Raw genomic sequence first — 13303 nt, forward strand, 5'->3', positions numbered from 1 at the left:
AGGAAGGAAGGAAGGAAGGAAGGAAGGAAGGAAGGAAGGAAGGAAGGAAGGAAGGAAAAAGAAAGAAAAAAAAAGGAGCAGAGATAAAGTCATTCATCAAAACATGCTTACTTTAAGAAGCCAAGTCTTCTCTAGGCAAAGGAAGCCTCTGAGGAGTATGTGCTTCTTCAGGATGGAAGGCTAAATTATTTGATCAGCCCCAAAGTGGTTTCCATTAACGTCAAATACAATCTAATCCTAACGTTGCATCTATATATTAAAGGAGGGGAGAACAATGCTTACAGAGTTCCTACTAGGTATTTTGGAGTACATTATCTAACTCAGTCCTTTCCTCAACCCTAAGAGATGGGTGCATTATTCCCCTTTTTAATCAATGAGGAAACAGAGCTTCAGAGAAGTGACACAACCTGCTCAAGAACACACAACTCCAAGCAGCAGAGCCAGGACTCAAATTCAATCCAGTTGGAAGAACACCCTACAGCCTCTACAGCCCTTCCTCACCTACCTGAGGACCAGCATCTTACAAAAAAGCCACTAACAAGCATCACCTTCAACCACAGTAGCTTAAATTTTTTAAACACTCATCCCTGGCCAAGCATTATTTTTTAAGTTTTTGGTTTGTATTATCTCATTTAACACATGCAACAGCCCCTATCAAGTTATCTACTTTTATTATCATTCTTTGATGGCAAAACACCTGGGTCACAAAATGTTCAAGTATCACACTCAGGGCCACACACAACACCAGCAATACTTCTGGACTCTCACTCCAAGTCTTACAGCCCCAGAACACCTGTTGAATCCAACGGTAGCTTCTTAGGAACTTGCAACCATGTCCAGTGACTCCTGACAATACAAATATCCTGCTTCCAAGTTGGTTCCCCAGCCCACATGGCTATGACCACCCAGCAGCCTGTCTGAGCTCACTACCTCTCCTTCCTCCTTCTAAGGCTGAGTAGCCTCTGAGGAGGGACAATTGATCCTCCAGAAGGCAGATGGGGGACAGAACTGCAGCTGACCCATCCTATCTAGTTTGTAGCAGAGCAAATGATCCATTTCCCAGATGACACGGACCTACAGCACCCTGTTCTTTATGTTTCAGATATACACAGGGTCTTCAAAAAGTTAATGAAAACCCATATTATAAAAATACCATGCATGCGTGGATTTCAAATTTTTTTTGAACTGAAATAAACTCACACTTTATTCCCATTTTCCACAACCATTTTGAAATCCCCGCAAATGCTCAATGTTTCTACATATTATAAAACCATCTAGGCAATATGTCTTATGTGATTCTTTAATCCTCCAGTATCATAGCACCAGGCATACCAGAGGAGCTCAGCATGCATGTTTAAGGAGATACCCCTTAACTTTACCCAGAGGCTCAGCATGAAGGAAAAGCATTTCTGTCACCGGGGTCTCTTCCTGTTCTCGGGCACTGTGGCCTAGTGGAGCCCCTGGCAGTTACAGGCCTGGGTTTGAGTTCTAGCCCTGCTACTTAACTATACACTTTAACACAGTCCTCTGGGGAACTCAATTTCCTCCTCAGTGAAACAGTCATTTGCCTTACAGGGTTATTGCTGGACTTCAGTAAAATCACTATGTAAGGGGCCTGGCCCAAAGTAAACTATACAGGAAGACTGCTCCTTTCATCCTTTAGTCTTATTGCATTTAACCTTTACAAGGTAATGACCTTAAAACTACAACAAAACCCCCAAAACCAAAGAACTCAGAATTTGGATGGTGCCATCATGCAGTGATAAAGCTCTGTGTGTTGGGAGTTGAATTTCACATAGCCAACCGAGATTCAAATCCTGGTCATGGCAGCATGAAACACATGTAGGGTGCATATGCTTGCATGCCCAAATCCCAGCAGGATAGAAAAATGGAGGACAGGGGACAGTGACATGACTACGCTTCATCGAAGAGTGCTCCCCCGCCCCCTTCTCTCTCTCACAAGCACATATGTCCTCTGGCAATAAAAAAAAAAAAAAGAAACAAAATATTTCAGAACCTTCAAGTGCTTCTCTCCCCAAGACAATATAGAGGATTGAAAAGGATCACTTTTTTTTTTTTTTTTTTTTTTTTTTTTTTTTTTACTTTTTTACCAGAGAACACATGTGCTTGCTGGAGAGAAACAGAAAGAGTGAGGAAAACTGAGAAAGCACTCCCTCAGGGGGATGGTCATGCCATAATCCCTTCTCCTCCATTTCTCTCTCCTTTAGGGATTTTGGGCATGCACTCTCACATGCTTGGTGTGTTTTTTTAAGTCACCATATCCAGGACTCAAACCACACAATTGGTCATATGGAATCTAGCTACCTTAACCTCCACATCACAGGCTGGCCCCGAAAGGAGCACTTTGAGACACTGACTTTGGCTCAGAGGTCCACCAGTCCATTTCTCTCATCATACTTATTTAATGAAATATTTGGAAATGGGTATTATTTGCCACTATGAGGCCAGAGTTACTTTTGGGGTCTTAGAGCCCCAAATTTGTGGTACTCTAAGCAAATTGCCATAGAGATGCTGAGGAAATAAACCTGGAATGCTCTCCCTAGAATAAGGGCTCTGGGGGCACCATGTGTGAGGGCAGTGGGCTTCAATGACACGGTGCAGAGCTGGCACCGAAGGGAGCGTGGTTGGGTCTGACTCTGCCTCAAGTTAACCTTGTGGCTTTAGAAGTCACATGCACTTTCAGCTCCAATTACTTTATTTGTGCAGTGGGGATGAGAGAGAGACGGAAAATTTGCACTATGCATCTCAAGTTGTTTTTACATTAATATATAGATAAGTAGATAGATATTTGGAAAATAAATAGTTTGGGAAAAATAGGTTGTATATTCCCTTATCCAAAATGCTTGGGATCAGAACTGCTTTGAATTTCATATTTTTGTCCATATTTTGGAATATCTGCATCTACATAATGAGATATCCTGGGACGGGACCAAAGACAAAACATAGAATTCATGTATGTGTCATATATACTTTGCACACATATCCTAGAGGTGATTTGACTGTGATCCACCACTTGAAGTCAGGTATGGAATTTTCCACTTGTGTGATTATGTCAGTGCTTGAAGAGTTTCAGATCTTGGAATATCTTGAATTTTGGATTTTTGGATTAGTGGTGCTTAATCTGCAGCTCTTAGGGAAAAATCATCTAGCCTTCTATCTTTCTAATTCACTTGCTATTATTATTTCAGTCTTTTTCTTAGTCTTTTCATTTGTACGATTTATCTGGTAGCTCTGTAAATTTGTGCTTTTGTTGTTTTCTTGGTTTTTTTTGTTTAAAATAGTCATAAATTTTTATAGGTTGCTTCATGATCATTGCAATCATCACACGTAATAACGCATTTTGTCATTCCATGTGTTTGTTTGTTTTTGACCACTAAACACTTAATTTTTTAAATGTTTTTAAATATAAAGCTATATCACATCATTTTGCACATACATACATATATGTTTATAGGTAGGTATATGTGTTTCTAAGAGAATAGATTCTCAAGAATGGACTCACTACTTTGAAGGATTTGATCATTTTCTTAGCTTTTAGAACATGTTGTAAAAATTGCTTTCCAAAAGGGCTGCCCTGATTTACAATGCCATCAGCAGTTACTCATTTTGCTGCATCTTAGCCAGGATTGGTTATTATCATTTAAATTTGGGGGGATTTGATAGGCAAAGCAGTGCCTACTTATTTTAATTTGCATGTCATTGATTAACTGAAGAAGCCAATCATTTTCCCATTTTTGTGATCTCCTCTCTCTATAGGGCTAGGTGATTTCTGAGCCCCTTTCAACCCCACCTCTAATATTTTTAGGCTGTGAATCTCCAAGAAGGCAGATAGACAGCACAACTACAAGAATCAGACAGGAGGCTATATGGACCTGGAAATGACAGCATTAAGGGGTCGTGAGGGAGGCATAGAGGAAAAACAAAGAATTAAAGAACACCTACGAAATGATTCTGGTTGAATTAAGGGATACCCACTCTTCTGATCAAAAGTTTCACTAATATAATGGAAATATGCAATTGCTTTCTATTCTGCAATTAAAAAGAGCAAATGAGAATTCATTCAGAGATACAAATTAGAATAATGTGGGTATTATTTACATGGGGACCCTGTTCTAGGACTGACTTTAGGAATCTAGGCTGACACCTTATTTAGAGACAGCTATGTCTTACCAGGTTTGCTCTGTACCTCTAATAGCTGGTACGTTTAAGGAACTTGAATCAATTTCCCTAGGATTGGGTATCCTTCAGACCATCTCTGTATTATAATGGATCTACCTGACTAAAGCAAACAGTTGGTGAAAAGCTGTAGCCTTTACACTGTCCTTGGAACCAGTTGTTCCAGGGATACTCTGTCTTTCTTTAATATACTTACTTTAGTTTTTCCCAAGTCTCTTCACCAAATTTCTCTGTCACAAGGGATTGCAGACAGGTGTTGATAAAGCCATACTAGAACATAAAACAAAGAGAAAACTACATATGCAGAATGAAGCATGTCATCCCAGTCACAGACACTCTTAAAGGTCTTTCAGGAAATGTGCAAAGGCACCCTCTTGGAGAAACTAATTATACCTTTTTTTTTTGTTTCTCGTGATTTTATTTGCTTACTAGCTGCAGTCGTTCCTGACTTAGGAAACACCTTGCCACTCACCACTTCTGTTGCTTCCACAGAGAAAACAGATGAACTGCATTTGAAATCAGATAATACTTAGAGGAAGTTAAGGAAACAGTGTACTGTTCAGGGTTGTCCTGTCCAAAACAGGGAATTGGTTTGGTTTGTGAAAGTTGTCAGAATCAAAATGGAGTAATTTATGTCAGCTTGTATTGAACCCTGACTAAACGGAGCCGGGAAGGCCATGGAGGAGGTGTGTTTTTACATTAGCATGCCTGATACAAGAACTGTTGTGTGGACTCGGCAGGAACCACAGCCTGGCACGAAGACCACTGCAGCCTGGCACAAGAACCACTCCTGCGAGGACATCTGCCCAGAGACTGCCTGTCCGGCCTGGGACAGATGCCACCCTTGTTACTGATCCTGGTGGCCAAGGATAGCCCTCCCATATAACGAATAATTCTCTTCCCCCTCCCCTCCCACCTGTGATTTTTGTCTTTAAAATCTGCTTGAGAATTATAAGACCTCAGGGCACATGTTGGGAGCAGCCTGAGCATGTCCACTGGAGCTATGTACCAGATGGCAGTCCGTGAGCTTAGCCCAAATAAACTCCTTTTACTTTACATACTTTGCCTCAGTTTGCCTTTTTATGTTGACAGGTTAGGAGGAAGAGAAGAGTTTCTAACAGTGGCAAATGGAGGCGTTTAGATGTGGGAGAGAGGAAGGGCAGCCACTTCCTGTCAATTCCAAAAAGACAGTGAAAGGACAGAATTGTTTTCTTTTATAAACATGAATCTGGGTTATGTATGAAAGTAAAAAAGGAGAAACATAGATGGCGATATCTTCAGGTTCACAGAAAGTCATTCTTCTGGGTTTGTTCGTTCATCTTTGCTCATTCTTCTTCCTCCCATCGAAAAGTACAATTTAAAACATAAATAAATAAGGGAGGAACAATAAATACCTCTACTTAGTGAGGAGCAGTATACCTGAGGCATGCCACCCCATCTTCCACAATTCTGGGGCCTCCTAATTTAAGGGTTTATGGATGACTGGATTATATTTGAAAGCACGTGAGCCCAGTTTTCAAAATATTTCTTCCTAAAGAAATCTTTTGTCCCACAATATCAGGTTCAAGGTTTATTTTGAAAGCTGGCATTCTTACATACAAAGATTCCTTAAAGATGAAACACCCATGCCAGCAGGGAGAAGAGGGATCTAACCTTACGCATTTGTTTTCTGGAATAGGGGATGTTTGCCCTGCCTGGCCATATTTCCAGTGTTCCACCACAAGGTCATCTTGGTCCCTCATTCCATCTTTGCCTGGCTCTACCTGGCCCAGGCACGCCTCCAGCCTGGGCTGACATTCAAAGCATTCTTTTGAATATACGCTGTCATAATTTATGATTCATTTTAGCACCTACTCCTGCTGTCTTAGGCTCACCCAAAATGCCTACCACCCCCACCGTTCTCCAAACACGGGCAACACTTCCGGAATGAGGTTTCCTTCTCTCATTCAGCACTCGATGGCCAATCTCCATGGCTCAGCTGCTACATGATCTACAGAACTGCTTCCATACCCATAACAGTGAGCATTCCCTGTGCCCCTGACTCCCTCCTGGACACCTCAGCATCCTTGTCACCACAGGGCTGGTTTGTTAAAATATCAGGGGACCAGTAGGTGGTGTGGTGGTTAAGATGCTGAACTCCCACATGGCCGACCACAGTTCGAGTCCTGGACCTGGTAGCTTGCTTTCTCACTTTCCCTCTTTCTCTCTCTGCCTCTCTCTAATGAGCACACATGCTCTATAGCGAATTTTTAAATAATAATTAATTAATTAATTTAATAAATTAAAAATCTAATGTCTTCCCTCTTTAAAAAAAAACGAACCTCAGGGCACACATATACATTTTCTGTCTATCTATCTATCTACCTATCAACATGCATACATACACATGCACACATACGCATATGCATGTATGGGTGTGTGTATGTGTGTATACACTTATGTCATTTTTACATATGTAAGTATGTATATTTATTTATATATTTTCCTTTTTAAATTACAAGTTTCTCGGGGCCTAGAAGTAGGTGTCATTTATCTATATTTTGACTAAAACGTTCAGACAGTAACCTAGTACATGGTAAGTATTAAAAAATTCTTATTAAATAAATAATTACTGAATCTAAACCTCATACCTGAGTTAATTAAAAAAAAATCCCGGGTTTTTTAAATCAACCCAGTGTTAACAAAGATAGCAACTGTTTTTCTCAGGGATCTTTGCCGAAGAGTATCAGCTCAACATAGGAAAGCACTATGCCTACTGCCTAGCAACACCCTCCCAGGGTGGAAACTGAGGCCTGGGGGAATCCAGTGGTCTGCTGCTGGGTTATGCCCAACTGGGATGATGCCTGTTGGTGTGATGAGTTTAGGGTCAGTGAGACATACAGTCCAGCACTTGTCGTTGGTGTTCAGCAGACCCAAAGCAGTGGTATAGCTAATCATTTTAGGACCTTGACCTTATAGGTCAGAGAGAGATCCCCTCACCCTCTGCCAACTACAAATATGCCCTTTTTTTTTTTTGGAGAGGTTTTCGCTATAGGGCGCGTGCGCTCGCCAGACAGACAGAGAGAGACATAGAGACAGAAAGCAAGAAATCAGCCCCCAGGGGGGATGGTCACGCCGTAATCCCTTCTCCTCCATTCTCCTCTCGGGATCTTGGGCATGCACGCACATGCGCCCGGCGTGAGTTCTAAGCCACCGGGTCCAGGATGCGAACCGTGGTCGACTACGTGGGAGTCCAGCGACATAGCCATTACACTAACTGCTGGTTCCCTAAATATGCCCTTTTTAAGCCCCTGGAGAGAGCAGAAAAAGGCAACAGACAGGCTAGTCTCACAATGTGCCCAGGGTATGTCTGGGCCTTGGGATTGCTGCTCACAACCCAGGTGGCAGGGGACACTTGCTAAGACAAACTCCTCACTCATGTGAGAGCCTAGCTGGAATTGGCAAGAGTGCCAAGCCAGCACTGAAGTTCTCTAACCCCCTGGAAATAGCCTGTTAACCAGTTAGACCCACAAGCAGGTAGGGAGTCTCATTGCCTGGTGGCACCCACACCTAAATCTTTCTCCTGTAAAGATGACTTCCCACCTTTCACACCAAGTCCTACTTCCAGTGCCTACTATCTGTTGACTGAAGAACCGGGCTCCATGATGCCCCTTGCCTCATCTCTCTGAGCCCAGTCTGCTCATGAGCTACACTGGAAATACCATTGCTTACCGTACTGCAGGAACGTCATGGGCTTTTAGATTAATGGTTCTGGAGTCAGACTAAGGGTTGATCACTGCCACCAATGTTTCATTGGTGGTTTGACCCTGGACCTTCAACAACCTCTTTCACCTTCAGTTGTTCCAAGGAAAATGGAATCAGAATGATCCCTTCCTCACTAGGTTTTAGTAAGGGTTAAATGAGGTCATAGAAATAAGCTCTTGGCACATAGGACGTGCTCAGGACGCTATAGCCAAGCTTCTTGGATGATACGCATTTCGAACAACAGGTGCTCGACAAAGAGAAGCTGAGGGGAGTCAGGGGAGAGGATGCCGAGAGCTGCTTACCATGTTGCCACCTCAGCCCTTAGTCCTGCACGAGGACGCACAGCAGTTCCAGAATCCTGTTTTATGGAGGCCTGGCCAGTTCCCAGGGAAATCAGGAGCTAATCTCTGGCCTCCAAGCAAGGAGCAAGTGTTGAGCTCTAAGTCACTGAGGGACTAAAAAGTCAGGCCACCAGGGAGCAATTGAGACTGGCTGCTTGGCATCCAGAGGGACATACATCTCTGATGCTAAGCTCTCAGGAGTTCAACCTGAAATTCAGCTTCTTCCAGAGATGCTAACATAACAGAGGGGCTATTCTGCTAACATGGAGTCCTGGTACCTGGGGCAGCAGAGACCCAAAAATCTCTGGGGAGGCAGAGTCCTGGGAGGGCAAAGGCTGAGAGGGAGAACAAGCTTGATCCTGCTGGACCCTGGGGCTATCTTTGCTCTGACCTAGCCTAGCTGCCAGTTCAGAGACTCACTCTGCTCTTTCTCCCACTCAGTTCCTCCTCAGAGAAGTTAGAGTCTTATTCTTTCCTAGATTGGCTGAATTGGGAGGTCAGGATTCCTAAAACTTGGCAGGGTTTTGCAAAGTCACCCATCTCTACGTTAGATCCCTGTGTGATGTCACCTGGATGATCACCTGGGGAGTGCAGGGACTGAGGGCATCGACTCTGCTCCCATGTGGCCAGGTCATGGGGCGCTTGGCCCCAGGCTATTCCCAGAGTGCTGAACTTAACTTTAGGGATATCCCCAGCTCCTGTTGGTAGATTGACTTACACTGAAATTGTCTACTGAGAAGTCCTTATAGTCCCTCTTTAATTAAACCACTTTGGACAGCATCCAAGAACAGCCTGCCTCGACCAGCACTTGACCCTATAGTGTCATCATGTAGAGTCCCCTGCTGCCCACAGGCCTTGTTCTCCACGGGATCACTGTTTTAGTTTAGGCTCGGGTAGGCTAGCTGCCAAAGGTCTATTTCCTGAGTATTGTTTGTGGTTAGAGGTGAGAAATCGAGCCTTTAATCAGGTCCAATGAACATTGCCTGTGGCAGTTCCAACATACAGGCCAGCTCTGGTGCAAAAAAAAAAAAAAGTAAAAATAAATAAATACAATAAAATCAAGGGGTGAGCACTTCAGGCTGCAGTGTGGAGGCACAGGACTGCAATATGGATGGGATATGGTGAAGACAGTCTCATGGACCTGACATGCCAGAGTCTGAAGCCATCCAGTTAAATGAATGCCCGGACGCCTGCCTCAGCATCCTTCGGCATTTTGGTCTTGGCACTCCCAGTTTGTTGACAGATTCTGTCCTTCTCAGTAGTAAGCACTCTGTCACTCCACCATGTGGCCTCCTTGTCATGGCTGTCCCTTTTTCTGCAGCTCCCTGTAGGAGAGTTCTTGACCCTTCCATCCACGGGCCCCATTGTTGGCTACCTGGACTGACACCACCTCCTCCATGCAGAAATCAGAGACACGAGTACTTGTTTAACTCTCCTCTCATTTCTGAACGGAGACTTGGCTTAGTCTCAAAAGCTGGACTCTAAGCACAGTCCCTATGTAGAAAGAACATGTGGTCAGGAGGTGGGGGAAAAAAAAAGAGGCAAAAGGCTCCGGAATAGACGATTTCCATAATTATGCTTCCCGAGACTTTGCCACCATTCAGTTGACACTCTTGCTGCTCTGCCAAGTGGGCTCACTCTGGCTCCAGCCCCCAACCCTGTTTTTTCAAAAGCACACACCAGCACCCTCACATTTCACAATAAGTAAATGGTTAAAAAAAAAAACAACCTCCATTTTCTTTTTCATGCAGCAGATGGCAGGTCTCAGGAACTTGGTGGAAATTAGGCTTTCTGATTTTCTAATAAATTTCAGCATCTCACACAAAAAGCACAAGCTCATTTTGATTCTGATGTTAAGTACCATATGGCATATCATCCGAGGAACGTGGCAGCTTCATACTCAGGGTAACAAGAAAGGGAGGATCTTTACTATAACAACGAGACCCAGCCTGTGCGAACCAATTGGATCTCTGGGTGAATACCATTTGATAATAATATTGTATATGCCAGTGGGGTAATTATCCCTCTTTTATGGTATGTGTTAATTTTCGTTGCCAGTTTCCCTAATTACAACTGCCACCCAATGGACCACTTTCTGTAAATACTCTGTAAACATTTGAAAAGACATAGACAGTGTGAGCTGAAGAAAAACGTTCATGGATTTTGAAATTGTCTAGAAAATTGGCTGACGTTTTATATGTTTTTGAATTTTACAGACAGGGAGGAAATTTCACTATATGGAAATTCCCTTCTCTTCTATGACATAACAGGCCTTCCTGACCATACTGTGATCATTGTTTTGAGGGACATTTTAACAGCTCCACTTTCAGATCTTAAGTCAGTCGTCCCATGGGCTAGGACAATGTCGCACCTGTGTAAATCACACCCTAATAAAATCTCCAACATCATTCCCCTCCTGAGTCAGCCCCACCTCCCAGCCACTACTGTTCTGATTACTATCACTGGGGTGAGTTTTGCTTGCTCTTGAACTTCACATAAATTAAATCCTACAGTACGTCCTCTTCTGTGTCTGGCTTCTTAGCTTTTAACTCGTGTGTGGTACATTAAAGAGGTCAATGTCATTCTTCAAACAAGACGTATGTGCGTTCACACATCCTCATGTGATACATATTCTGTGACACGTAATGAGAACCAACAAGATACATCTCATCTCCTGCAGTCTATGAAAAACAACTAATTTTCGGGAACCAGCAGTTAGTGGAATGGCTATGTCGCTGGACTCCCACGTCGTCGACCGTGGTTCGCGTCCCGGAGCCGGTGGCTTAGAACTCATGCCGGGCGCGTGTGGGTGTGTGCCCAAAATCCCGAGAGGAGAATGGAGGAGAAGGGATTGCGGCATGACCATCCCCTCTGGGGGGTGATTTCTCGCTTTCTGTCTCTATGTCTCTCTCTGTCTGTCTGGCGAGCGCACGCGCCCTGTAGCGAAAAACTCTCAAAAAAAAAAAAAAAACAACTAACTTTTTTTTATTTTTCATAGGACAAGAGAGGAGAGCGTGAGATACCATAGGGAAGTCACTAGAGTACATCTCTGTTGTTCAAGGAAAGAAATGATTGAAAAAACTATAAGGCAAGAGGATCACAAAGAAAGTAGAGCCCTCGTCTGCCTTTTTGTCTGTTTGTTTTTGCACGTCTAGGAATGTAGCTGTCTTATTTTGGTGGGGAGCTTCAGTCGAGTTATTATTCCTAGTCTGAGACTTCCTGGCTTTGGGGTCGCTACTGATTTCTTCCCAGGGCCTAAATCAGCAAACGAAGGTGTCCCAAGACACAGGGTAGAATGTGACCAAACTGCTGAGCTCCCAGAGGCCCTTCTGATCAAGAATATTCCCAAACGAGCCTGCCTGGTGTCTGAAAAGCTCATTTCTTTTGGCTGCAGCTTTGAAAACTTCTGCCAAGATAAAAATGTTATCTATTTCTTTGGTTAATCAGATTAGCTCGTATTCACCTCAGAAGGAAGGGGCCAAAAACAGATAAGCTTTGATGTGTGTGCGTCAGATTGAGTAGGAAAACACGTCCACATCAGTCTACGGCATAGAGTGTCCTCTGGGAGGCAAGTTCTGTGGAGGGAGGTCTCCATCGTCCAGGGATGGCAGAGGAAAGGCGTGAAAAGCGCTGCACTGGGAACCAGCAGTTAGCGTAATGGCTATGTCGCTGGACTCCCACGTAGTCGACCGCGGTTCGTGTCCCGGACCCAGTGGCTTAAAACTCACGCCGGGCGCGCGTGAGTGCATGCCCAAGATCCCGAGAGGAGAATGGAGGAGAAGGGATTGCGGCGTGACCATCCCCCCTGGGGAGTGATTTCTCACTTTCTGTCTCTATGTCTCTCTCTGTCTGTCTGGAGAGCCCACGCGCCCTACAGTGAAAATCGCTCCAAAAAAAAAAAAAAGCGCTGCACTGACTTGATTTTCTCCTTCGATGGGACTAACACAGCAACCTAAAATGGCAGGGATGACGCAGCTAGATGTAGAGCCACGTGATAAAGAGCTGCATCTCTCAGGAGTGCCTTCGTATCTGGTACTTCAGAATGCAGAAACACCAGGGCCATTTGTCAAGAAGAATCTTCAGGAGGGGGCCAGTGGGTGACACGGTGATTAAGGTGCTCGATTACCACACAGCCGACCACGGTTTGAGTCCCGGACTCAGCAGCTTGGAAATCACGCCAGCATGTGTGTGTCCATGCTTAGCATCCCAAGAGAATGGAGGAGAAGGGATTGTGGTGATCAAGATAAATTTAGACAAACTAAACTTTAATAGGGTTTATGTAAACAAAGGGCAGGCGATTTAAATTGGGTAGCCTCTGAGAAGACGGCTTCTGAGAGACTAGGGCCAGCCGTGAGGTTTACAGGGAACACCTGTGGGCAGAACCGGAAAGGACCTGGGCCAGGAAGAAGGGAGTGTCCTACAAGAACGTGAGTGAGGGAGTGAGGGGGAGAGATCACCGGTCACAGGTGGAAGGCAGGCTGCACGACCAGCCTAAAAGGTGGGCTTCCTGTGACCAACTGAAATGTGACTAGTGTGATTGGCTGTAACTTAGTAACCAGCTCGAAAAAATACTTAAAAAAAAAAAAAAAAGAAAGCCTAACAGGTACAATTATCGACTTACCTAAATGTAGGAGTACAGGGACTGTTTTAGGCCAGTAGAGTTTCCTTTCAACAATGTCCCCCCTTTGGGTCAGCCTCTCACATGTGTGAGAGATTGACCAAAACTTAGGGCATTGGCGCCACTCTGTCACTATTACAAATGGCGTTTTCTTGGTCTCTGGCATGGAATCCGCAAGTTACGATGTTACACAAGCTGAAGGTAATGTCATGCAGGTCATATCGTTTTTCTTTGTGCTTTTATGGATCTGGCTGGAATAAGAAAATGTGGGGGTACAGGAGCCATTTTAGGCCAGAAGAATTTACTTTCACAGCAGTGTGGCCATCCCCCTGGGGGAGTGATTTCTCACTTTCCCTGTCTCTGTCTAGTGAGCATACATGCCCTATGGCAGAAACCTATAAAA

General features: G+C 44.1%; 1 protein-coding gene across 1 annotated transcript in view; it reads right to left on the bottom strand.

Annotated features, from left to right (window-relative positions):
- Positions 1–7927, bottom strand: part of LOC102485635 (guanylate cyclase soluble subunit beta-2) — an 84082-nt gene extending 76155 nt beyond the window's left edge. The window contains exons 1-3 of the mRNA XM_027772135.1: positions 7909–7927; positions 5856–6004; positions 4394–4467 (exon numbers count right to left, since the gene is read on the bottom strand). Coding sequence (XP_027627936.1) covers positions 4394–4467; positions 5856–6004; positions 7909–7927 — 242 coding nt within the window. The remainder of the gene's footprint in view (positions 1–4393; positions 4468–5855; positions 6005–7908) is intronic.
- Between the last annotated feature and the right edge of the window lie 5376 nt (positions 7928–13303).

This window comes from Tupaia chinensis, unplaced genomic scaffold (genome assembly GCF_000334495.1).
Source record: "Tupaia chinensis unplaced genomic scaffold, TupChi_1.0 Scaffold000037_20, whole genome shotgun sequence".
Lineage (NCBI taxonomy): Eukaryota > Metazoa > Chordata > Mammalia > Scandentia > Tupaiidae > Tupaia > Tupaia belangeri.